We start from the raw sequence: 26,930 nt of genomic DNA, 5'->3' as shown, positions 1-26,930 counted from the left end.
TTGATTCCTTTTAATAATATAGAGACTAAATTTATACATTTAATAGAAAAAGAACTAATTTGATTAGATACTTACAATAGAAGGACCTCTCAAGCTTATTCACCTTAACCCGACCCAAAACCAACATATATGAGCCCAATTAACAGGTCTAATAGGATGTTTTTTTTTTAGTTTACGTGGGCTGGGCCACCAGTGATAATAAGACCCGTGAATGTGCTAGAAATCACGTGCCCATCGGATCACGTGTTTCACTTTTGAAAACTCGAACGTTGCTCCAACGGCTATTTTTTCTTCTAACCAAAATATGAAAATAGTATCATCTTTTTTCACTCAATTATCATTTTTGGTTTAGTGATCGGAAATTTTTTATTAGCACACAGAGATCGATCTGATTTCAATAGATCCTTTCAATGCCGGTTGAAACGGAAGAAGTTGCGGGGCCGCCGCCGCCGCCTGCCGTTCCCATCCCTCCTCAGCGGCGGCCGAGGGTAAGAGAAGTCAGTTCCAGGTTCATGTCTCCGGTATCATCCTCCCATTCTTCCGGCGACCATTCGAGATCTCCACTTCATAAGCAACACCATTTGCAGCGGCAGAGACGGCAATCGGAACCGGAGGTTGACGAGAACATCCCCGCCGTTGCCCCTTGTGATACTCCAAGAGCCTCTCTTGAATCGCCGTTCATAAATATAACTACCGTTCAAAAGAAGCATCGCCATTCAAGAACTTATAGCGATACCAGCAAATTATTTGGGAGAAGCACAGCAAATAATACGCCTTTAAGGCCAGATACGCCTACTATTGAAAGAACTTCATCATTACCATCATCAACAATAAGATTAAACCACCGGACAGCCAACGTTCCGGCGACAGCAAAGGCATCGGCGGCCGCCAAGTTGTTGCAATCAAGTGGGATCGGTTTATCATCGAAACCTAACGCTTCTTCATCTTCTTCTCAAGAACCCTCTGTCAATGAGTCTGGCCGTACTGCTCTGTCCCTTATAGATTTAGGCACCTCATTGCCTGAGGCGGATAACAACGGCGACGGTGCCGAGCCATCTTTGAAACTCTCCCGCTCTTTGAATTCGCCACTATTAAGTTCCGATCCTTCTCTGTTTCATCTTCCTAATGGACTAATGAAGGGGAAATCTGCTAAGGTGACTCCATTTTCACTACCACCAGTCCCTTCTCATACAAAGCATGGGACTGATACAATAAGGGGATCAAAGAAAATTTCTCGTCATCAAGAGGATTTACATTCCTTGAAATTGCTTTACAATTGTTATTTACAATGGAGATTTGCTAACGCCAAGGCAGAAAACTCTACTCAAATTCAGAAAAGAGAAACTGAGGTTAGGCCTTATGCTCTTAATGTTCTTTCTTTTATTAACATATGCAACTTATTATGTTACATCAATTCATTATTGTGAAATGTTCATTAGTTAATGGTAAAAGTACCATGGAGGCCCTTATACAAAGAATCAGAATACATTTTACCCTTTTTAGTTAAAAAAAAAAGCAAATTAGTCCATGCAGAAATGAATGGAGGACTAATGTACTCGTTTTTTTTTAGTAAATGGAGAAAAATGTAATCCGACTACAAGGGCCTCCATGATACTTTCACCTTAGTCAACTCATCAAAACTTCATATAGTATCTTCTTGTTTGTTTAAGAAATGGTTTTGATCGGTATACTTCAGTTTTTTTTGTTTCATACGCGTATGTTTTAGATCATGTAGGAACTTGTTTATGATATAATTAAGCATCTCACTGTTTCTTTATGATGATTTGATCCACTTTTATTAGAGAATACTTTATTCTCTTGAGGTGAAGATATCAGAGTTGTATGATTGTGTGAGAAGGAAACGCATGGAGCTTCAACTACTACAAAGGATGAAAACCTTATCAAATATTCTAGAATCTCATGTAAGTTTGTAAATTTGGTCAAATTTGTGTTGATCTTATTTGCATTCAGGCACCTGTGGTATATACACATTCCTTTTTGGTCCTTAAAACTTTGCATTACTGCTTTGGTTTAGCTTGATTTTGTATCATAGATAGTTCATGTTCCCATACTCCCTTTAATCGGTTCGCATTGTCTTGTGTTATTTGGACTCGGGTATTTGGTGTATTCTTGGAAGATCATATCTCCATAACCGTTCTCAAACATAAAGAGGTGGTGCAACATAGGCCTTAAGAGCATTTACATGTAGTGTAATTATTTGACAATAGATGTTAATGCTCTCCGTGCATCTTAAGTTACCGTACTTCTATGTGTCATTATCCTTAATTACAGATGTTAGTAATGCATCAAATTCCATAAAGACCACATCCGGTAAAAGTATTGGAGGTTGGATTTCCTTCTTCCCCTTTATTCAAAAAGTGGACTAATTACTCTCTGTGCATTGGATCAAAGAGTAAATTGGTTTTTTATTAAAAATTTCATTCATTTTTACTATTAAACACCGATCTCTATGCATTAACATGCGGTATACGTGGACACGCCACGTATTAGCAACATCAGTTTTTTACAGTACTAATGGATGAAATTTTTAACAAAAGAGACAGATTTGCTCTTTGATCTAATATATAGGGGATAATTTTCCATTTTTTGAATAGTGAGGGTAAACTGTAATCTAACTTCTATTACAAAAGCCTCCATGGTACTTTTATTGACCGCCATTTTATGAAATTAAAACGTTATTTACTCACAAAGTTTTACATGTTGTTTTTGGTCTCCTTTTAGATGCCATATCTAGAAGAATGGTCTACATTCCAAGGAGATTACTTGAATTCTTTATCAGAAGCTATTCAATCTTTGTTGAACATTTCTCTTAGACTGCCAATCAATGGGAATGTTAAGGTACATATTTCCACCCTTTTTTTTCCCATTTTTGTATGTTCATCATTTTATTCAAATGAAGCAATTTCAGTTTCTTATTATATGTTTATTTGCAGGTAGATACAAGAGAGGTAGGGGAAGCAATGACTTCAGCAATAAAAATGATGGAAATGATAGTTTCCAATGTTCAAAGCTTTATGCCAAAGGTAAAGGTTGATTTTCAAAACATGCAAAACACCTCACAGAAAAGTGACAAACATTGATGCAATTTGGTCCTTTTAATGCAGGCTGAGGAAATGGAAAGTTCAGTTTCAGAATTGGCTAGAGTGGCAATAGGAGAAAGAGCTGTTATTGAAGAATGTGGAGATTTGTTTTATAAAACCAATACATTTCAGGTTTGGCCTTCCCCCATTATGAAAATGCACCACTCAAAACCATTTTTATATGTGCGTTGGAATTTTATTCACTTGAATGTGTACACGTACAACGATTGCTTACTGTGTTTTTTTTAGGTTGAAGACTGCAGTTTAAGAGCTCAGCTTATTCAGTTGCAAGCAATGGGTTCATGTACCAACAAACTACTCCTACAAGAATAATACACACTCAGAGACTGACTCAAATGAATTCTTTTCTTCTTTTTTGGGTTTGGATGTGAAAGTTTTTCACTTTTCATAATAAAATTCACTAATGATTTAATTTTTTTTATCAAGCAATGAGTTCATGTAACATTTATCTTTTTGTATATTATGCCTCTCAACATCCATATTTGGATACCTTTCCAACGGAGAGTGAAAATACTACTCTTCGTATATTTGGAATTTAGGGTGAGTTTGGATGGGCGGTGCGTTTACCTGCGGTTAGTGTAAAAACAGCGGTGGCGGTGAGATTAGATACTGTAGCGATACTGTAGCGTGAGACAAAAAGTAAGCTAAACGCACCGCACCGCACCCAATCGCCCATCCAAACCCACACTTAGTCTCACTACTTTTTAAATTTCAAAATTCAAGTTCAACTATCAATACTCTGTTAGCACTAGTAAAATTTTCTATTAAATTCACTGGTGACACTTTGAAATAATATAAAAATACTCATTTGGTAGTTATATCACAAAAACTTGATGAACATGAATTTGATAGAGTAATTTTAACAATGTTAACAATTAAATTTGCATTTTTAAATCCTAAAAGTAGAGAGTTCTTTAAAATAAAAGTAGAAGGATTAAATTTCAAATATACGAACAACACAGACTTAAAGCATATTTTAACCTTTGAATTTAACAAGAAAAGAAATTGCTCTAAATAAATAGAAAACTCGAAATCTAATTCAACATGGATAATTAAATATGCACTCAATCAATATTTCTATATTAAAGGGAAATGATGGAATAATGGGGGCAAAGAGTGGAAAAAAAAAGCCTTAATTTCCTTGCCTTGCAAGAATCTACAAATTGCCTACACTTGAATTTGCTGGCACAACAAGCAAAGAAAAAAGAAACTAAAAAAGAAACAAAGGGCCATTGCTAAGGCAACTAACAGGGGCGAAGGGTGTGGTGAAAATTTGCAGCTTTAGACTCTCAAAATTCATAAAATCTTAAATTAATATATGATAAAATTATAGTTTGGCACCTAAAAATACTAAAATTTCGATTTAATCATTTTGAAAACCATAAAAATATAAACCAATACAATGATGAAATTACATTTTAGCTCTCGTAACAATATTTAACTTAATATCAGCCCCTAAAAACTTTCTAGCTTCACTCCGGACAACCAACAACCAAAATGGTCCATGATTAGATTATAAGTGTATCATACGCTATAATACAAACAAGTAATATCCATAAAGGGCAAAATCAACAGCATCATATTCCAAAGAAAAAACAAATGGTAACACCAACAAAAACATTAGAGAAATCTTTCATATATGCAAATCAAAACCCTCTTTTTATCTACATAATTGTGAACTAGTAAGGCCAAAACCTTCTTTTTCAATTGAATCCAACAAGCCATGAGAGAAAAGGGTACCTGTTTTTTTCTTGTCTCCTAAGCTTTGTCACACTTCAAAGATATGCATCAACACATATGCCATAACTTTTCCATTCTTTGTTCATCGTAATATTGAACAGTTTGGAAAAAAAAATCCAACATCATGTAAGGAAATTCATTTCTTGCTCTTCTTGACTTTCCCATTTCGTAAAAAGGATCCTAAACCGAACAGGTTGGCTGTTCCTTTAGAGATGTAAGGAGGTGGCACATTCAAGACAGGACTGATTCTAACACCATTACCATATGAACAATTCCCATGGTTTTTCTTCAATGGAGGCTTTTGAGGAAACTGATAACCATTACAACATGATGATGATGATGGTAGCTTTGGTGAACTATGCTTATGTTTCGAACTCGCACTCGAAACCGAACCGGTTGAATTACTTCTCGAAAGAAGGGGTAAGGAACAAATTAGTCCCTTTTTAACATCACAATTGAGGCTGCTACTTCTTTTAAAACCCCAAATAGACTTGTTGGAAACTGGTTTTTTTTCCACCATGTCTTTTCTTACATCATCAGCCATGGACAATTTTGGCCGTGGTGGAAGTGAAACAAGTGATGGGGCAATGGCATCATATTTTGGGGTTACTGTTTTAGGGAGTAACATACCATTAGCAAACAACTCATCGGCTGATGACCATTGTTGTTGGTCGAAGCTGGTGGTGCAGATGTTGAACTCGAAATCAGAACAAGGCGGCTGTTCTAACAACTTTGTGTCTCTTCGTTGTTCACGTTGTTCCATTGTTGGTTGGCTTAGATCATGAGAAAAAGACACCCTTGGACTTGTTTCAGAACACATAATTTGTGGGGGGGGGGGTTGGCTTTAATTTCTTAACACACACACACACACAAAAAAAAAGGGTTTTTCAGGAAATGGGAAAAGGATTCAACAGTGGTAGGCGGGGAAGAAATTTGAAGCCTTGATTTTGAACATTGACAAAGATTCTTTGAACTGAAAAAAGAAAAGAGAAAAAAACAAGTCAAAAAAAGGAGAGTGACTGGAATTTTATGTGGATTTCGAGGAAATATAGACAAAAGACCAGCTTTGTCTTAATAATGGATATGTTCAATAAAATTACAGTGATATGATGAGACACAAATATGTTCATGTTTTTCTGCAAAATTTTGATGGAAAATTAGAGAGAGAGAAAGCTGTGAAAGGATTTATCTTTTTCATTCATAGGCAAAGAAAAGAAAAAACATGAATCGAACAAAAGGAAGAAATTTTTTTAATCTCTTTGGAAGGAATCAAAGAAACACGGCGCAAATGATGGGAATAGTTGAGAATTTAATGCTAAGAAATTTTACTCTCTTTTTTGCAAGAAAAAAAAAGGTTAAACCTTTCTAAACGTAAAATTGACTATTTGGAATTGCCGTCTCAACCACCAATATGAGTACATATGACCATGTCAATTTACATTATTTGAAAAAATTAATCAACTTTTAAAAAAAAAAAATTATACTACGGTGTGTTGGATATTTTGATAAATTGGTCTTTTAGTCCCTTAATAATTGGTAAAATTGTACTTTGACTTCCTAAAATATAAAAATATTTCTATTTAGTTCTTTTTAAAATGATAAAATCATAAGTTAGTACAATATAAAATTACACTTTTAACATTACAAAAAAATTATAATTCAATTTTGACTCCCTTTAAAAAATTTCTAAATTCACTTTGTTAGGATAATTATCATCACCGATCCCTATAAACTCGCAGGCCAGGTTTGCAGGTACAAGCCGAGCTCGCATAAAATCTTATGAACATGTGTTTAGTCCAAAGAATGATACGTGTCTATATGTATGAGGTCTACCTAACTAATACATCATGTCAGTGAACAATATTCATCGTATATAAATATACATATACTACTACATGAGAAACAAAGAGAAAAAACACTTAACTCACCTTAAAGAGATGGAATCATTAAACGGGTGGCAGAATTTGAACCATATAACTTACGTGCAAGATAAGAATTTTAACCATTGCTAAAAGAAAAAAACAAATTTTTGACAAAATCACTACTATTTTAGCCAATAACTTGTGGATAAATCTATTTATATCATGCCAAAATACCAATCTTTTTGACAAGGATGAAATTAAATAATATAAAAAAAAACTTGATAGAATAATTTAAATTAACCCTTCATATAAAATTTCTCCACTTAAAAAAAAAAACAAAGTGTGAGGAACCATTCTTCTCCCATGTCATCCACTTTAAACCATTTGAAATCTACTTTTAGGTAAGCTAATCCTTTATGAAACCATATTTTGTTTTCACCTTTTTGGGTGTTGAATTTAAAGCTTTTATTATGTTGTTATTTTTCACAAATTTTGAAATTGATATTTTACCTTCGTCCTCCTTTTGTGTTGTTGGGTTAAATTTGAAGCTAAGTAAAGAAGAAAACACATTTTCAACATTTATGTTTTCGCCCTTCCCCAGTCCCACCATCTACCATTATAGATATGGGCGGTGAAGCTATTTCATTTTTCCTTAGGTCTAATTGTACCCCAAGTCCTTGTACTTTTTCAAACATTTACAATTTAGTCCTTGTAATTTTTCAAACATACTGTGCTATTTGAAAGCCACAGCATTTATTTTACACTAAATTTTGAAATCAACTTATTCAGCTTTAAATATAAGCCCAAAAATAACAACACGTCTCAATTTAATATCTATCCATAAATATAATTAAAAAAGCAATTAATGATTGAAGAACATTAAAAATAAATGTTGCACCAATTGAAGTAACCCCCTCCCCCCACCCCCACCTACTGTCTCAATCTATATTCTTGCAATGGTGCTGAAAATTTCAAACACACAATCTCCACTTGGCATATAATTCCACATGGATTCTTTAAATTAATATTAAAAAAATTGTTAAAAAATTTGTCCTAATCATAATTGCAACACATTAATTCAAAAAAATATTACTAATGGAAAAACAGCTCCAAATATCTATAATTAAAAATATATATTTGTGGTTAGGGGGAGAAGTGCAATATCTGGATTGACTTAATACAACCAAATTTGTCTTAAATTATACAAAGGGGTCCCTCTATGTTGTAATTATTAATTTCTTACAAATTTTGGGACTGGTTAGAAAATAATTGTGATGAGATGTTTGGCATTTGAACCAGGTCTTTGAAGACATGCCATCCACCTTCTATCCCTACAATAGAATGTTTGGGTTAAATATTTCATTTCCCCTCTTAGATCCCGAAATAATACAATGTTTGAGGCCTTTTAGTCAAAATATAGTTTGAAAGGTTAAATTCTACTATTACTCCTTGTAATATGCATCACTTGTACTTTTCGAATTTTGAAATTTCAATCATGATCCAAATAACAACAGCTAAATCCATTTGGTTAAATTCTCCTGTTAGTCTTGTACTATGCTTAAAGTTGTAAATTCAGTTCATGTTCTTCAATTCGATCATTCATAGTCCTTAATAATTTTTGAGTTCCAAAATTTCAATCTTGACGTAAAACGACAACAGTTATATTCATTATCTGGATCTTTTTTTGTAATATGAGGAAACAACAAACTAATATGGCATTACACGTGTTAATACATTTACCACATCAAAATTTGGAAATAGAATAACTTATTTTAATGAATTTAATAAGTGCTATTTGATAATAACTGAAATTTTAAAATTTGAAAAATATGATGACTAAAAATGACCAAACTAAAAGAACCAAATCCACAATTTATAAATAATACAGAGACTAATAACAAAATTTATTCTAAAGTTTTGACAAAATGGCACCATCTTAAAAATTAATGCAGGAATCTAGTACTTTTTGAATCTTCACTGTTTTAGTACAATAGACATTGACTCAACAAAGGCATAAGAATGATCAATATTTTGTAATAATATCATCGTTTCAAATTTATTTTACGATTTTAATTCAATTGATTCAGATCATCACCATTATAAAATCGAATCACAGTATCTGCAACCCCCGATATCATTGTACCGGAAGCGATCTAGGAGGAAAGGAATGGTACCAGTAGTTGTGTCCATGTATCTTATGGTGAATGCAAGTGTAAACAAGAGTGACCAAAGATCCCAAACCAGGGAACAGAGCCTAGCCAAAAAAGTGGTCCCTTTATGGATATGAGGTCCAATATCCACTTGACCCTACTTCACCAGGGGGCAGATAGAAAATGTTGATTTTTCAACTCTTATTTAATCTATATGTTCAGACCCATTTTTTGAAACAATATTGTGAGGCCGATGGAGATGTTCAAAAGTAAAATGGGACCCTAATAGATGAGGACCTTAGGTTAGGTTATATTATTTGGGTTAAGGACAAGTTACCTAATGTGCATAAGTGAAGTTTGGGCAATGGCATGTGAGCAGTGTTTGGCTATGTGTTGTCGACCTGGCTCGTGTTGGACGATAGGGAATCAGAGCTGAAGACAATGAAGTCCTTAAAAGTGGTTGATTCACATATTTAGAGACCCCCACATTACTCACCTGTAAAAGGGTTCTTGGAACTGGTTCAGATGATTGATTGGACTAGTTGGATCAGGAACTGAGGATTGTATCGGTTTAGATAAGGGTATTAAACTGAATTTTTTTAAAAACATTTTTGTTGATACAAAATATGGTTTTGAAGGTTGAAAGCGGTTCACATTATATATTCAATGCCGTTAGTGATGGTTTTGAAGAGTTTACAAAAAATGTAAGGATCATAAAGGATTTTGATAGAATGTTGTTGGAATTGGATCATATTGATTGGATTAGTTGGCCCGAGAATTGACAGGTATATCGGTCCAGACAAGGGTATTGAACTGGGTTTTGTTCTTTTTTTCTTTTTTAACATTTATGTTGATATAAAATGTGGTTTTGGAGATTAGAAGCGATTCACACAGTATACCAAGAACCGTTAATGATAGTTTTAGATAGTTTTACAGAAAATGTATAAGATTATAAAATATTTTAATAGGGTGGTGATATGTAAAATAGTTTTAACTTCTTTTGAGTGATAGAAAAAACTTATATAATTAACGAGCTTAATTTAGGTCTCCCGCGGCCAAGAGTTGATAACAAAACTGCAAGAGATTTAGAATGTGACAGGAAGAACTTTTAAGTGGGTCTTAGTTGAGTGAACTTCTAGCCTGATGAGCCGCTCTTTGATAAGCTAAGACTGGTAATCAATTACCAACCCCTCAACCATTTTCTTCAAGTTGATAAATTCTATTTTATAGCTGTTTTCCTAATTGAACATTCAGCTTGATGCACTATATAATGAAATGAATGCCAAAATTTTAAGATACACTACAACAAAACAGTTTTGGAGGCAAAGAAGACCAAAACACGAAGTGTCAATACACTTGAAAAGGATCTATCTATGTCACTGTACCGGGTAACTCAAACACAACATCCTTTCCGGCAAGCTTCCGGTAAACCGTAGAAAAGGTCTCGAGTTTATAGTCCGTGTTGTTTTGTTCCTTCGGGTGCAAATACACCTACACAACAAGGGTGGCACAGAATGAATGAGCATTAGCATCAATAACTACATACTGTTTGTACCTTATTCATCTTCAATCCATCGACGCTTCCCGACAATCTCGGCAGGTAAAATGATATCTTCTAGCATTGCCTCATGTACGGCTGCGTGGCCTCTGAACAGCAGAGCCCTTTTTTGGAGGCCTTAATATCCTTCGGGTGGAAATGAGAATCACATCCTATCATGTAAGGATAAACTAAGTTAAAACTGAGAAAACGTGCGGACTATAAAAGAGAAACAACCCAAACCAAAAATGACCCAACCCAAAAAGTCTGACTTACAAATCCCCAATGACTCGAACATGAAACAACCCCCACCTTGCCACTGAACTTCTTTTCGAGTTCCCTCACGAGCTTAACATGAACCCTACGAAAAGCTTTGCTCAATCTGTAGGGAACATGGATTACAGCAGCTTTCCGGCTACTGGAAACATCGATTTGACTGCTTGTAATGATCTTTAAGGTCACTTTACATTACATTACTGCTGGTTAGTAAAGTTGGGTGACAAAAGTGAGTGCATGTAATGGCAAATTAAAATTTGGGTGACTAAAATGATAAAAGTATGTAATAATAGTGCCCATATTGCAACCTTTTTTATTTCAAGTGCCTAAAATAAAATTCTATGAAAGTTGGATGACCAACTGTGTAGATTACCTTTTATTTGCTTAAATTAGAGTTGGGCCAGGTTTTGGATAATTTGGCCTGTATGGGTGGGCCGCTTCTTTTTTCTTTTCTTTTTTTGTTCGAACCGCTTCTTTTTCTAACATCTTTCTAATAAATATGTAATATATTTTTTAATTTTATAATTAAATAAAAATACACAGTTTAATTTAACACCTTATGACCAATGTTAGAAGAATTGGATAAGTGGTTGAACTAATTTGACTAGCAGTTGAATCCCCAGTTCAATAATTATAAGATAATAATTTTTTTTAAGAAAATTAAAAATTTCTATACATTTTTTTATATTTATGTGTGTATATATATTACTTTTTTATACTTTTATTTTTTTAACGATATTTTTACAATTTGATATAAAATTGGGATCAAATTCAAAATAATATATCGAGGACCAATTTTATTATTATACCAATTAAAAAAATGACGCGTCACAAATTTATAACTTTTTTTAATTGAGCGGCTAAAACAAAAAGTTATTCATAATTGAGTGAATACTGGTAAAATTTACCCTCTCTTTTTTATGGTTATTTGCATTTCCACATTAATTGAATCATAAAATAAAATAGAATAACGTTTATGAAGGAATCCTAAATTATTCCCCAAATAAAACTATCCAAGGAATCGAGTAAAGATTCATCCTCGGATCTGGATAAAAAAATTTAAAATATGCTATAAGTCTATGTATTTTTTTCAAATTTTAATTTAGTCTATATAGTTTCAATTCTAAGAATCCAATCTCTTTATTTTTTAAATTTCAAATTTCAATTTCAACTAATTCAATTCAACCCGCTAACTAACTGAGAATCACTTATATTCAATGTTTTTGAAATCAAACTGGTGGTCGTACTGGTCAAAACACTAGCTCGTCGGTCCAATCAATTCAACCAATTCGATTAAAAGTTATTAAAATTTTAAAATTTCAATTTAACTTATTTGTATCCGTTCTCAAGTTAATCAGTTCAAAATCCCTTTTTGACTCAACATCCCAATTAACTTTCGATCTAACTAATCCGACCAGACAATCCAAATCGATTAGTTGAATCAACATAGGTTATATTAAAAAAAAGGGTGAAATTCTTGATTTAACTTGTAAGTTCCATCGAGCATGTTCTTCCAATACCTTTTGAACTCTTTGTTTTTATATGTAAGTTCCATCAATCATGCCATAGATCTACAATTTGTGTTATTGAGATAATTACTACAGTAAAATTTTTTTCACTTCAATCTTTAAATCAACTCAATCTTTTCAAGCCTTACAATTCGACTTGTTTAAGATTCACACTTCACCTACAACTCTTTCTTTCTTTTAAATTTTATTTTTGGACCACATACGATCATATAATATTCCAATTCCAATTTCTTAAGCCTATCATGATTAATGAGCTATTAGTTCCCTATCAAATATCAACTCAACAACAGCATTCATAGGTCGGGTTAAGTTGAATTGATATATAATATTAATACATTTTATATTTATTTAATTCGTAATATGAACATATAATTTTATCTAAATCTAAATTATTAATTTAAACCCATTTTAAATTGGTTTGTATTTTAATATTTTTAAATATAATTATTTTATTTAATATTTAATAATTATATATCTTTTTCTAGCATCGTGTAATTTCTCTTTTATTAAAACCCTAAACATATATTTTTTAATATTCAATTAATTTCACAGGACAAAAATACAACATATAAAAAAGAAAAGAAAAGAACGTATTATAAACTCGAAAAAAACGATTAGATGAGCTTTTGAATATTGAAATCCGAATCTAACCCATATTTAAAACCGATATAATTTTTTTATTAGATAAATCTAAAGTTTTGCTCCAAAAATGGTAAAATTTCAGTTCAATCCCTTTAAAAATATTGAAATTATAAGTCAATGTAACAACCAAATTACACTTTATTCCTCTAAAAAAAAGTATTCAATTCTAACCCCTACTGCTTCGTCCCTGTATTCAAACAGGACCTTATAACATATGTTGAAAGGAGGTGAGATTAAAGAGTGACATGGGAAGGGTTTTCTTGATGGCCCGCCATGAGATTTGAGGATCAACCATCGTGATCAATTCATGCATGGAAAGGAACTAAAACACTATGTATCTTTAAAAGATATATATAAAGAGAGAGACCCAAAGAAACAGAGTTTCATCTCACCACGCTTCCATTTGATAATGACCAAATTGATAAATTAACAAATTTAAAATATTGGAGAAAAAAGGGTTGATGGAGATAAAGTTTCCGCAATCTATGTGACAAGGAATTCCTTAGCTTCCAAATCCCATGTAATCTACTATACGTGTTCTCCACGTTCTCTACTTTCCGGTGAAACTAAGATACCTTTTATATCTGTAAGTATTTATTAATTTCAATAATGTTATATTCGAGATTCGAAAATGAATTCTTTCTTTAAGAGTAGAAACGAAGCTACAAATTTTTTGAGGGAAGGTGAAATAAATTTATAAAATTTTAGGGGGCTAGAGCTTCTCCTTTCTTTCTTTCTTTTTTTTTTTGTTTGTTAAAAAGGGTTTAAATTGAATTATTAAATTTTTGAAAGAGCTAAAAATACAAAATTTCAATAACTAAAAAGATTAAAATTTAAAAATACTTAAATAAATTGATTAATTATCAAGAGGGACTAAACTTCTAATTATCCCATTTAACTAAAGGGACCGAGGCCCCTACCTGGGAGGCTGGGAGCAAGGATGAAGCCAAATTTTTCGAAGGGGTTAAAGCTAAATAAAATTGTTTTTAAGTATTATAAAATTGAATTATTATTTTTAGCATGGGCCAAAAATGCAAAATTTTCTTAAATTAAAAGGGTTAAAAAACTTAAATTAACTAATTAATTATTATGAGAGGCTAAACTTGCAATTACCCCTTTTAATCAAGAGGTTAATGCCCATACTTGCCTCTTGTTTCGTCCTTTAAAAATGCAATGTACCTTATCATTACATCTAATTGAGCTTAAAAAATAAGTACTTTTGAATAATAATGTGGTAAAATCTCATAGTGTCACGTAATCACGCTTCAATGGCATTCATGTTTAGGGACACAATTGGAAAAGCTGTAAAGTTCTGAGACTAATGTGGACAAAAAAGTTTAAGGATCAAGATAAAAAAAATATCAAATTCAGGGATTAAATTATGCTTTATCCCCAAATTTATTTATCTCGATTGAAAATGGAGCAAATAATTTCCCAATAATTAATGGTTGATTCCATTGGTTTTAGGCCGTTGGATTAATGGATAGGTTTGCATTTCTTTGTCGAGCCCTCGACATCTTGATTTGATATAACAGTAAACTAATCACAATTATTGCATCATGAAAATCATGGTTCATATTCACAGATTTTGGATGAGTTGATCTTTCTTTCTTTTCTTTTTTTTTTTTAATTTGTAATAATATATTTAAATATGAATACAAAATATAGACATAATATTAATTTTTTAACTTTGAATTTGGTAATTAAGTTCACATTGATATTTGTATTTTTTTTTATCTACTTTAGTTCTTAAATTTAGTAATTAAATTTATTTTGGTCCTTCAACTTGGATCTTGTTAAGAATTGATGATGTATCCAATGTTACTAAAACAGATCTGGATCAGATGGATAGAGAACTGATCAATACAACGGTTAGAATAAAGAGGTTGGACCGATTGACTCAGAAAATATTTGAAATTAGTAAAAATTGAAAATTGATATAAAAATCGACAGTTCAACTGGTTGAACTGGGAACTAGTAGTCTGACTAGTTCAACCACTGGTCTAGTTATTAAAATATTGAATGTGACACTCTACGATTGTACAAAATCATCACAAAATTATGATTTAATTCTTGTGAAAAACAATCAAATTATAAACTAATATAATGATAAAAAAAATTTCTTTACCTCTAGTATTATTTAGTAATGATATTTGTCATTTTCTAATCAATATTTCAAATTTTAATTTTACTACGCGCACTTTAAATACGAATTTTCTTGCTATTTAGGGAGGGTCAATATCAATGAACTGACTAAATTCAAGGTTGATTGTGAAATAATTTGGAGCTACAATCAAAACTACAACTTTCTTCATAAATTGGATTTATTTCATTTTCTCTAAATATGGCATCAACTATGACTTGGAGATAAAAGGTGAAAGAAAAAATAGAATAAGGTTTTTATGAATTTCGAACGAGTGTTGATCGAAAATATAAACACAAATCATTTGTCATTTCACTTGTGATTTAATCAATAGAAAATGATTGTGTTTTTAAATGGTGGTAACAGCTTCTATATTAAGATATTATCGCTTATCTCTAAGTTTTGATCAAATAATTATCTGAGTTTAGACATGTATCAAAATTGATCAATCAAATTAGTTTCCAAAATTTGAAGTTTGAAAAAAAAATTCGAGACTATAATGTGTCTTGTCACTTTGTCGTAGATATTGATGATAAGAGGGGTAAAAGTATTATGAAAATCAGTGTACCAGGAGTCGGGTTGTATTTTGTCTCATCTACTAAAAAAAAGAGACAAAAGTAGTCATTGAACACTAGATCAATGAGCAAATTGTTCCTTTTTTAAAAAAAATTATTGATTTTTACTGTTAAAAATATGCCAGTTTTTTACTGTAAAAATTGATAAATTTTTTAATAAAAAAATAAAACACAATCCAACTCCTAATATAAATATCTCTATTAACATTTTTACCTAATATAAGATTTTGATTTCCCATATTTCAAACATTGGTGGGCCACCCAAGGGACACGTTTACAAGAAACTTTTATTTCCTAGAATTGGCTCAATTTATGCAAGTTTCAAATTTGATGCAACCACTTAAAAGGTTGGATGTAATAGTAATATATAGGTTGAACTTTAAAAAATTTATTTTAACATTTTTTATTTCTTAAATTCACGTTGTTTGTCAAATCACTTCAAAGTAGATAGAAAACTTAACTTTATGCTAATATATTTTATTTATTTAAAAAAATCGAATCTAAATTCTAAAATTAATATTATTAAAAGAAGCAAAGATTAATATTTATGGGTAGTGAAATAAATACGAATATACATTAATCATACCAAAACATTAAACCATCCAAAAGGAAAGTAAGAAAAAGATTACATATATTCGTGAACTATTGGACAAAAATAAGAAAAAAAAAAGGGTTATGAACTATTGGTGAACTGTCAGAAGGAAAAAATTTCAAGTTTAAATTTAAAATTTAGTCCCTATACAATAATTTGGGATTTTGGTCTTTTACTTTTATAATATCACTAAGTAGTCTAAATAGAACTAGTTCAGTTAAAACATTAACATTGATATTTTTCTTAAAAAAACTCGAGATGAGTTTATGCGTGTGTTGGAAGGGGTACTAAATAAAAATCCATGATAATAATTAAAAGTGTTCAGAAGTAGATGATGAAAATCATGCAAAATCGAAGTATAGGGATTAAATTTTAAATTTGAATATAGTAGAAGCACCAAAATCAGAATTTTACGAAAGAAAAAAATTGACAAGGTTCACTTCAATGCAATGCATTTCTAAGTTCCCATAGTTCCCCCATGCTCCATATCCCATCTACAAAACCATCATTAACCCAATTATCATCAGCCAAGTGGCAATCCGCGGCGGGGGTCGGAAATCCCTCCCCGACCAGTGCTGACGTGGACGCCATGTTGATGGTTTCCATGCCATGGCAATAGCTACCATTATCACCAACATAACCATACCAATCCTTTGCAAGAGCATTACTATTGCAATCATTGCTACCAAATATCCCAAATTGGGACATTTTCATATCATCCACATGTTCTAATGAAGAAACACATGAATTCCCGTCAACGTAATCGGTCTTCATTAACGGTTGGTTCCGAGGAATAACCGTCGTTGAAAAACAGGGCGACGACAACTCTTTCATCTTTTGAACCAATCTTGGCATCCAATAATATCGGAGAATGTTCTTAAACGCCGCGCTGTTAGCATCGATATTAAGTTGCCGAGCCTGTTTTTGCACACGGGTTCTCCAGTAATTCTTGATCTCATTATCGGTTCTTCCAGGCAGATGCTGTGCAATCTTGGACCACCTAAAAAAATTCACAAACACAATGTCATGTCCGATCAAAACAGCCAACTTTTATCTGAAAAAACATACATACATGCCAAGGAGGTAAGCCCAAAATTGAAAAATTATTATTTTAGTCCCTTGAAGTTTTTAAAATTATATGTTAGTTTAATAGTAAAAATACACTTTGATCCTCCAAAAAATGAAAAGTTTAATCTGCGTCAAGGGGGCAGGCCCAAAATGGCAAATTATTAATTTAGTTCCTTAAAGTTTTTAAAATTATAAGTTAATTTAATGGTAAAAATACACTGACCTTCCGAAAAAGTGATTTTTTTTCAATTTGATCCTTTTAAATTTCTAAAATAACAAGCATATACAAAGATAAACTTCTCCTTCACCCCTAAGACAGACAGACATACCTGTTACCCAATTTAGAATGGAGTTCAAGGATCAAAAACTGTTCTTCAGCAGTAAGGTTCCCACGCTTAACATCTGGTTTCAAATAATTCAACCATCTCAACCTGCAACTCTTGCCTGTTCTCCTTAAACCTTAAAGCCAACAAGAAAAGGGTTTTAGTCTTGTCTTGTTCAACATATAAAACCAGCTGTTTCTTTTATCAGTTACCTGAATGTTTTGCAAGAAAATTCCATCGACCTTCACCATGTCGAGCAATGTAATGAACAAGGACTGAATCTTCCTCTATAGTCCAAGGTCCTCTCCTCAGCTGCTGTTGATGATGATCACCTTCATCTTCACTGCAACTTGTGCTTGTTTTTTTAAGAGATGATGACGACGACGATGATGGTGATGTCATGGTTCAATTTTGAACTGGAAAATGAAACTTTAATAAGCAACAGCCATGGCCAAGCTTTATATATATATATGCAGAAAAGTTTGAAAGCTTCTTCACCTAATTTACTGTACTTAATCAACAACTTTTGTTTTTTAAGGAAATGGATTACTGGAATTCCTTTCCTTTGGTCAAAGAAAACACAGCGATGGATTTTATCTTTTGGCCTATCAATCTCACCGATTAATCTCATTTCCCTTTGGTTTCATCAAAACAGTTGACGGATAGATATAATTATGCCAACACAGAGTTAACGAATCACTGCAAATATTGGCCTATTTTTCTCCCTTTTGATGTTGAAAATGAAATTCCGTAAAATTAACATGTAGTCCTACTTATTGCATTTTCTCTCCTCTACTCAAAAAATTATAAATTAATCCTTATACATTAAATAAAAGAGTAAATTGATTTTTCTGTAAAAATTTTTATTCATTTCTACTATTAAAAATTGGTCTCCTATGTCAGAATGCCACGTTTAACTTCCCGGTTATTCTGTTAGTCGCGTTTTAATAGTAAAAGTAGATAAAATTTTAACATAAATAACCAATTAGCTCTTTGATCTAACATACTAATTTATTCATTTTTTTGAGTAAAAAAGGTAAAATGTAATCTAACTCCTTGTGTAGGGACCTCCATAATATTTTTACCATGAAAATGTGTTTTTTTTAAGGAATACGAAATGTGGTGCTGTTAGGTGAAAATGGATTTTTTTTCTTTATATTTCATTTTTTATATAAAAAAATTTAGTCTTTAAACTTGTCTATTTTTTTATACATATTAGTCTTGAAATTTAGTAATTTTTCTAAATTTAGTCACTGAATTTAAATTTTGTTAAGTTATAATAGAATGACACTTTAAAATTGTGCGATTTAACTTGGAATTTTTTAAATTTAATCAATAAATTTTAATTTCGTTAAGATATGATGGTATGGGATTTTGAGATTGTGTCATTGATGTGATTTTTTTCTTTTAAATTTATTTTTTAATAAATTTATTTTTTTATATTTTTAGATTTTATATAAATTTTCTAAAATTTTTCAAGTCAAGTCTTTACAAAAATCCAAATTGAGAAAACGGATTAAGTTGAAAACTAATACAAGTTTAAGTGAGTTACTAAATATTAATCTATCATTGTTTTTTCCTCACTTAAATTATTCAAAAGCATGAAACGTGCTTGACTGAACAAAGTATTGATTACTACTAGCAGTGCAGAAGAAAACGTGGGTATTGGCCAAAGGAGCCGACATTTTATCTAAAGGAAATTTAAATATATATAATTATTTTTTGAGTTATCAAATTTTGATATTTAAATATTATTTTAATTATAAATTAAGTTTAAGGGTTAGTATTTAATACATTGATATTTTTTTATTCCACGAGTAGTTTTAAAATTTGGCATGTATTTTTTAAATTTTTTAATATTTTATTATATCTTATAAGACATTTGTCAACCCCTAACGTTACTTCTAAACTCTAAAAATTCGCCTGCGTAACTAATAATTCTCCTAAGTTTTCATGATTTATTTTTTATTTATTTTATACTTTTAATACGTATTAAATTGATATTTAATGGTTATTAATACATTCATTATGTTTTGTTTTTAGATTCTGTTAATCTAAATTATTTCGATAATTACCAATTGAATCCTAGCTCGGTTTGTATTGATATTGTTGCCCATGCAGGAGCACATGGGTTCAAATGCGTTGAAGTGCATTTATTCTCTTATGTAAGTGTTGAGGGAGGGATTATAGGTAATTCTAGACATTTGTATTCAAAAATAAATTATTTGGATAATCAATCTACCATAAATTTGAATTCAGTTAACGGTCATTTAGCTCGATTAATGAAACTTCAATTTAATTATTAACGACAAGGCACGTATTTTTTAATGTGTTTAAAAGTATAATTAAAGGCGCAAGTACAAGTGCATATAACAAATAATAATATATATCCGATTAACTTAAATAAAAGAATAAAATAGATTGAAAATTTGAGATATATTCAAACGAGATCCACATGCGACAAATAATACAAACTTAATTGTACATAATAAAACTTAAATTTAATTAAGTTAGTGTGAAAGATGAAAAAGACATTATTTATAATAACCTCGAAATGGAAACAATTATGGTATGATACTTTTTAATTTACGTGCAAAAACTGAACTCATATTGCTGTATCAGACGTGGCTTTATTACAACTTTTTAAGAGGAATTATTCCTTGGTATAGATGCATTTTTATAATTATTATAACCAAGACGTATAGATATCGGTACGGACATGAATCAAGGGTGACTAATTGAGGCATTGCTTAGGATGGGTTTAGATGGGCGATTGGGTACGGTGCGTTTAGTTCAATCTCATAACCATTTAACTAAGAAATTCACTTGAAAATATCAAGCTGCTTCTGTGGCAATTTCATAACCATTTTTAATTTTTAATAATGGAGGGAGCTCCATCTCTACATATGAATAAACTAATTGGATGAGTTTATTTATTTAGGATTTAAGAATGACCAAAGACTTGGGTTAGAAAACAGAATGTGTGTGACGAGAGCAGAGGATGTATCAACGCGTGATTAACGCCAGTACCTACGATTGAACCATTTAACATTAAATTATTTCATGTCGTTGAATTTACACACGCCACGATTCAATTTTCAATTATTTTTTACAACTACAATACACGATAATGATAGTGTGTTGAAGTCATTATAAAATTAAATTAGAATATATACAGATTAAAAATTAAATTTATCTGATTCCGTGTGTTGACTTAAGTTCGGATCGCATTAGTCGGGTTATTGTTATGACTTTATCCTCCATTTATATTAAAATAAACATACAGCATTAACACATGTAAAATTATTAATTAAAGCTTCCAATTATTGTTACTTTTTAGTTGAAATTGTGTTATTAATCTCTTTATTATAGTTAAAAATAAGTGAATTTAGTTATAATTTGAAGAACTTTCTACAACTATTTTTCTATATTTTGAATTTTAAATAAATTTTATGGTAACGTGGCCTTGACCTCGCTAACATAGGTTTGGTCTCAAATTTAGTTGGTTTTTTTCTTTTTAAATTAGTTTTATGAAAATTAATAATTTATGATTATTTTTTTCAATGATATCATATTTAAAATCTTCTACTAATATAGCTTTCTAGTAAATTTGGATGGTCAAAAAATATTAGTATTCATTCTACTTGCATCAAAATATAGATTTTACAAAAGTTTGCAAACAAGTTAATTTGAATCGGATCAATTCGATTTTTTAATTTTTTTGGATTAAAGATGTTTTGAGTTAAATTTTAAGTTTAAGATTCGGATTCTCATAGGTCAAATTCAAATCATTTTAAACTTTGATAATTTTAAATTTAATTCAAGTTTGCGTTAGTTTGACCAAATGTTTAGGGTGATAGATATATCTGCAAGGAAAATTTTTCTACACATAAAGTTTGAAACATGAGATGGCATTGTTAAACCACATGTATTATTCACTTCACCGATTGTTGCTTAAAAAACTCAAAATTGTTGTGTTTGATGAAATAGACTTTTTAAACTAGATAATGGCTGTAAAGCCTATATTTCGCCCGGGCCTGAAATAAAACCAAAAAATAAACAGTCAAAAAATATATAGCAGTCCATGTACAACGGGCCAAACAACCCAAATTTTAAAAAACCCTAAACTGCCCAATGGGCCCAAAAACTAAACAGCATCAGGGAACCCTAGGGTTTTATCCCTTCCCTCGCGCCGCAGCTGCCCCATGTGCACCCTCAGCGCGCACTATGCCCAATTACGATGCCTTCACCCATGTTGCACCAAAATGGCAAATCTTTCTGCCAATTGTCTCCACAGACCTGCAAACAATAAGAGAAAGAAACAGAAGCAGCAGATAGCGAGGAACAGTGGCAAGTATTTTCAGCTATAAGAGCCGGATAAAACCAATGTAAAAAGGGGGACCGATTCAAAAATAAATAAAAAAATAGAGAATCGAATATTGAAAGAAAAATTCAATAGAAAGCCCGAAAGGTTTTTACTTTCCATTTTTTTCTCCGCTTAATCTTTTGATTTTTTTTGTGTTATTTTGTTTTTATTACATTTACATATACAAAAAAGTAAAATAAACAGGAAAAGAGAGTCAAACTGACCTATATTCGAGTCTCCGAAGCCGTGGACGACCAAGGAAGTCACCTCCGAGGATAGGCGGCCTGAAACCGAAAGGTTTCTTGAGCTTTTGGGGCTTTTTGGTTAATATTTTGGGGATTTTAAACAGAGATTTGGGCTTGAGAGGTTAGAAAATGCTAGATCTAAAGTTTTCCCCTTTTCCGGCAACCGCGCACGGTGTGACATTGCCGATGGCCGGCAGCCGACACGGCGGCCGATGGCCGTACCTTTGGCCGGGCTCTGGGGAGTGAAAGGGGGGATAGAGAGGTTTTTCTGGTTTTTTTTTTGTTTTAAAGAAGGGAGAAATGAAAATTTTTGAATAAATTTTTGCTTTTATAGCACAAATAAAATAACATCGTTTCACCTGGGGGTTTTAGCGCCAAAACCGCACCGTTTTGGGCTACCCGCACCCAGGGATCCGCGTGTTTTCTTTTAAAATGGGAGAATATCCCTCTAGGTCCTTCCGCATTTTACACTTGTTTCAATTAGATCCTTCTGATTGTTTTTATTTCTTTCAATTAAGCCTGATAATTTTATTTTCATCACATTTCAATCCCTAATGGAACTACGCGTTTTGGAGGATGGGATTATTTCCCATTCACCCCTCCTTGTCATCCGCGTGTTCAATTTGATATTTTTATCTTTTATTTACTCCCGATCTTGCCCCTGAGATTTTGTTTATTTTTAATTTAGTCCTTCCTTATCATTAAACTAATTAAGTTATTATTATTGTAATCGGCCCAAATGGTCCAGGCCTTACAAATAGTAAAACAACCCAATAAACTAAACCTAGGCCCAAACCCCAACAGCCCACTAACCAAATTTTTTACCGAAAACCCTAGCAGCTTTGGCCCCAACGCTGCAAGCCCTAGCAGTCTCCAGTACCACCCTCGCACACCGCCGCGAATCTCGCGCCACGACCCTCCCCAGCGTGCACCGCTCCATGCGCCAACAATACCTGCAACAACAAACTCAAAACAGAAGAGCAAAAATCGGGCAAATATACCAACAAAAACAAAATAGATATGCTTTTTGGATGGGGATTCAGGGGTTTTTCATTTTCGGCTATTTAAAGCCTTGAAAAATCAGTAAAGGGGGGGGGAATTTTTCGGTACTGAGAAGAGAAAAAATCAGTGTAAAAGATACAAAAATAGAAAGACAATTATTTAAACTTGATTGTGCAAAGAGAAGGGAAACTTACCTCTTCCGCCGGAGTCGTCGAATCGACGCCACCTCCGTCGCGATCGGAGCCTCGGCGCAAAGGGAGGGTTGAAAGAAACCCTAGCAGAGAAAAGGGGCTGCACCTTTTGTTTTAATTTTTTTATGCTGCAAATGTTTTGTTTTGGGAAATAAAAACTGTTTTAAATAAGTGAAGCAAAAACGGCGCTGTTTAGCTTTGGGGGGTGCGCGCGTCTCCACCTAAATGAGGGAATTGCACAGTTAGCCCTCCCCCTTTTCTGACGCGTTTTAATCAAGTCTTTTTCCTCCTTAAAATTTGGCCCAAATATTTTACCTGCGTGACAATTTAATCCAGTGCTGCGCAGCATGTAGGAGGGAGGGATTAATTCCCCTTTTGGCCCTCCATTGTTTCCTGCGCATTCGATTTGGTTCTTTTATTTATTTCGAATTTGTCCCTTTTTTTTCGTATTTTGTTCAATTTAATCCACTTTTTTCTTTTTGAACTTTTTTATTTAATTATTTAAAAAAAAAAATTATTATTATTATTATTATTATTACTATCATTATCTGTATATTCATTCACATGCATTTTTTTTATATAATATATATATATGCATTTTTATATAGTATTCTCCTATTGTTTTTATACGATATAACGTATATGCATATTTTAATAAATATATTTTCTAAGTTTTTTGTAAAATACGTATATACATTATACCTACATTTTTATTGTTTTTATTTTACTTTTTTTATATATACTTTTTACTTTATATATACATATATGTTTTATAACATGTGCACATTTTTAATATATTTATGTACCCGTTTTTCAAAAAATCATTATGAATATTTTTATTATTTTATGTTTTTCTATTATTATATATATTCTTAAAACTTATATAAATACAAGCATTTTACATGTTCATAGTCTTTTTTTTATTATTTTATCTCTTTTAACTTTTATATATATTATATTTCATATATATTATATTTTTTATATATTTGTACATTTCTTTTATTCTGTAAATATATACATATGCATTTTTTTCTTTTATTTTATTTTGAATACATGCTTTCTGTTTGATTTATTGGATATATTTCATTCCTTCTATTTGCATGTATACTTGTATATGTGTTAGATATATGTGTACATATGTTTGCAGTTTTACTGTTATATTGTATTTGTATATATATTTGTAAATATTTATTCGTATATGTGGTAAATTAAAGTATATGCATCATATTGTATATTAACTTTAACATACCCTTTTGAAAATATATTTTGGTTTTAATTATTCATCAAAGTTATTTTCTTGATTTAAAGTTTTTTTTTGAATAAAAGCATTATTTGAGGTTTGGAATTTTCGAGGGAAATTGAGCCCTAACGTATTGGGTTCTGATTTTCTTTGTCAATCTTAAATGACCGAGAATATTCATTATTCAAAATGCATGAGCATAAAAATCATTTTTGGGAATTTAACTTGTTGTGCCATAACGTATTGGGTGTGGCCTGTTACTTTCTCAAAATGAAGATTTTCACATAAAATAAAATTGATATTCAAAGTTCGGGGATTATGAGGAATTGTACCCTAACGTATTAGGGCTCGATTTCTTTACATGACTTGAACAATTGATTATCCTTTTTTAAATTTCATCATTTGAGTTGGTTTAAAAATCTTTTTAACCTTCGACACTAAGGCATTAAATGATCAATTTGGTACCGATTTTGGGCGTTACGAGGGTGCTAACCCTTCCTCGTGCGTAATTGACTCCCAGACTCGTTGTCTCAAAATTCGTAGACCAAAATAATTTTAAGGTGGGCCGGTCACACCTTAATAAAGGATCGATGGCGACTCCAGTTTTATTTTTAAAAGTCGACAACTAAATTTTTGTTTAAAAAAAACGGTTTCGACAATTATTATTATGATTATTATTATTGTATTAGTTCATTCATTTATTTGCCCTTTTTTTACATATTATTTTATTTTATTATGGGTTATTATTTTAATTCTTTTATCATATATCATGTCTAATTTCATAATATATTAGTTTATGTTTTTTATATTAATTCAATATTGTCTATATATTTTTAATGACTTTATTTTCTAATACATTTTTAAGAAATTTTATTTGTATATACTTCTATGTTTTTAAAAAATCAATAATATTTTTATACAATACTATCATATGTATACCTACTTATATATTTTTTGTACTTTATAATTTTTATATACATATATATACACATACACATACGTATTTTATAAATTATATATATATATGAATATATACCTACTTATATATTTTTATATATGCTTTGCAATTTGCGTACGTAACTATATATATATATTTACTTACACATTTTCTTTTCATAAATATATATACATATTTATATATTCTATATATATTAACATACACCTTTTATATATTTTCATATCCTATAATTCATGCATGTATATATTTTTATATGTTTTACAATTCATATTTATATTTTGTCCACGTTCCTTTTAATTATTTCTCCACGTTTTCATCATTATTTAAAAAAAAGGAATGTTTTAATTTTATTCGCTTATATGCTTGTTATCTTGTATGTTATTGATTTGTACTTTTTTATTTATCTTATTTTTGTTGCTATTGTTTGTATTATTTTTACATCATCGTATTCATTTTTGTTTTGTTGCAAATATTGACACCGTGTTTCATTTCTACTATTTCGTGTTAGATTAATTTTATTCAATGCATAAATTATGACTTTTGAATAAGCAAAATCTCATGTTTAGATTCGAGAAGGTCGTACCATAACTTACTGGGTTTCGATTTTCACAATAAATCTAAATATACGAATCTTTTCGAACTCAAGTTTTAAATGATCTCGGGAAATTAAGAAAATATCGTGTCCTAACTTACTGGGCATGATGCCTTTTTTAAATCCGAGATAGCTAAAAATCTTCTAAATAAGTAAATTTTGGCATTCATTCGCGCATCGATAATTCAAGACATTGTGTCCTAATTTACTGGACATAAGTCTCTTTCTCGATTAACGTGAAATATGTCATTTTTTCAAAAAATTTCAAACATTTCAATAAATGATCGTATTTTTAAATCTCTTTAAAGTTTTAAATTTTCGACACTAAGACATTACTTAATCAACTAGGTACCAATTTTAGGCGTTACGAGGGTGCTAATCCTTCCTCGTATATAACCGACTTTCAAACCCGTTTTTCTAAATTTCATGGGCCAAAATCGTTGTTTTAATAAAATTAAATCGTTTATTAAAAACAACCACTTTTCAAGGTGGTCCGATCACACCTTATCAAAAAAGATTGGTGGTGACTACCATACTCGTTTTCATTTTTAAAATCCAAGTCGACCCTGTTTTATCAAAAAAATGGTGTCAACAATGGCAATGGTATTTTTATTTTCAATTTCTCTAATTTAGTACTTCCATTGAAAATTTTGCTAAAGTAGAATAAATTTTTTGTCATCATCCCTATTTTAAACCAATGGCACGGCAATAGAACTATAGAGTCATAAATGAGGCCCAAACCTCAATTCAAATACAAGCCCTAGTCTCAAACCCACT

At 31.3% G+C, this 26,930-nt stretch overlaps 3 protein-coding genes and 1 pseudogene across 3 annotated transcripts; 1 reads left to right on the top strand and 3 right to left on the bottom strand.

The window, feature by feature from the left end:
• Nucleotides 1-312: 312 nt before the first annotated feature.
• LOC121224439 (protein ENDOSPERM DEFECTIVE 1) lies at nucleotides 313-3,538 on the top strand. Its single transcript, XM_041107756.1, has 6 exons — nucleotides 313-1,349; nucleotides 1,803-1,922; nucleotides 2,743-2,859; nucleotides 2,955-3,044; nucleotides 3,126-3,233; nucleotides 3,351-3,538. Exons 1-6 carry the CDS (start codon nucleotides 411-413, stop codon nucleotides 3,432-3,434), a joined length of 1,458 nt encoding a protein of 485 aa, XP_040963690.1. The 5' UTR covers nucleotides 313-410; the 3' UTR covers nucleotides 3,435-3,538.
• A 1,066-nt stretch (nucleotides 3,539-4,604) lies between these two features.
• On the bottom strand, nucleotides 4,605-6,240 carry LOC107930952 (uncharacterized). The gene has a single exon (XM_016862726.2). It carries the CDS (start codon nucleotides 5,680-5,682, stop codon nucleotides 4,999-5,001), a length of 684 nt encoding a protein of 227 aa, XP_016718215.2. The 5' UTR covers nucleotides 5,683-6,240; the 3' UTR covers nucleotides 4,605-4,998.
• Nucleotides 6,241-10,133: 3,893 nt separating this feature from the next.
• LOC121224591 (40S ribosomal protein S7-like) lies at nucleotides 10,134-13,261 on the bottom strand (annotated as a pseudogene).
• A 3,266-nt stretch (nucleotides 13,262-16,527) lies between these two features.
• On the bottom strand, nucleotides 16,528-18,301 carry LOC121224438 (transcription factor MYB62). Its single transcript, XM_041107755.1, has 4 exons — nucleotides 18,058-18,301; nucleotides 17,772-17,975; nucleotides 17,566-17,695; nucleotides 16,528-17,168 (listed from the first exon to the last, which is right to left on the bottom strand). The coding sequence occupies exons 2-4, from the start codon at nucleotides 17,959-17,961 to the stop codon at nucleotides 16,610-16,612; spliced, it is 879 nt and encodes a 292-aa protein (XP_040963689.1). The 5' UTR covers nucleotides 17,962-17,975; nucleotides 18,058-18,301; the 3' UTR covers nucleotides 16,528-16,609.
• Between the last annotated feature and the right edge of the window lie 8,629 nt (nucleotides 18,302-26,930).

This window comes from Gossypium hirsutum, chromosome D12, assembly GCF_007990345.1.
Source record: "Gossypium hirsutum isolate 1008001.06 chromosome D12, Gossypium_hirsutum_v2.1, whole genome shotgun sequence".
Classification (NCBI taxonomy): Eukaryota; Viridiplantae; Streptophyta; class Magnoliopsida; order Malvales; family Malvaceae; genus Gossypium; species Gossypium hirsutum.
Note: the sequence above shows the minus strand (reverse complement) of the source record. Positions and strands in the feature narration are given on the sequence as shown.

Coding starts and splice junctions, on each gene's coding strand:
- LOC121224439 (XM_041107756.1), top strand. CDS start 411: ATGCCGGTTGAAACGGAAGAAGTTGCGGGGCCGCCGCCGCCGCCTGCC. Junction 1,923..2,742: donor CAAATATTCTAGAATCTCAT/GTAAGTTTGTAA, acceptor GTCTCCTTTTAG/ATGCCATATCTAGAAGAATG. Junction 3,234..3,350: donor ATAAAACCAATACATTTCAG/GTTTGGCCTTCC, acceptor TGTTTTTTTTAG/GTTGAAGACTGCAGTTTAAG.
- LOC107930952 (XM_016862726.2), bottom strand. CDS start 5,682: ATGTGTTCTGAAACAAGTCCAAGGGTGTCTTTTTCTCATGATCTAAGC.
- LOC121224438 (XM_041107755.1), bottom strand. CDS start 17,961: ATGACATCACCATCATCGTCGTCGTCATCATCTCTTAAAAAAACAAGC. Junction 17,696..17,771: donor TTTTCTTGCAAAACATTCAG/GTAACTGATAAA, acceptor GTTGGCTTTAAG/GTTTAAGGAGAACAGGCAAG. Junction 17,169..17,565: donor CATTCTAAATTGGGTAACAG/GTATGTCTGTCT, acceptor GAATTTTTTTAG/GTGGTCCAAGATTGCACAGC.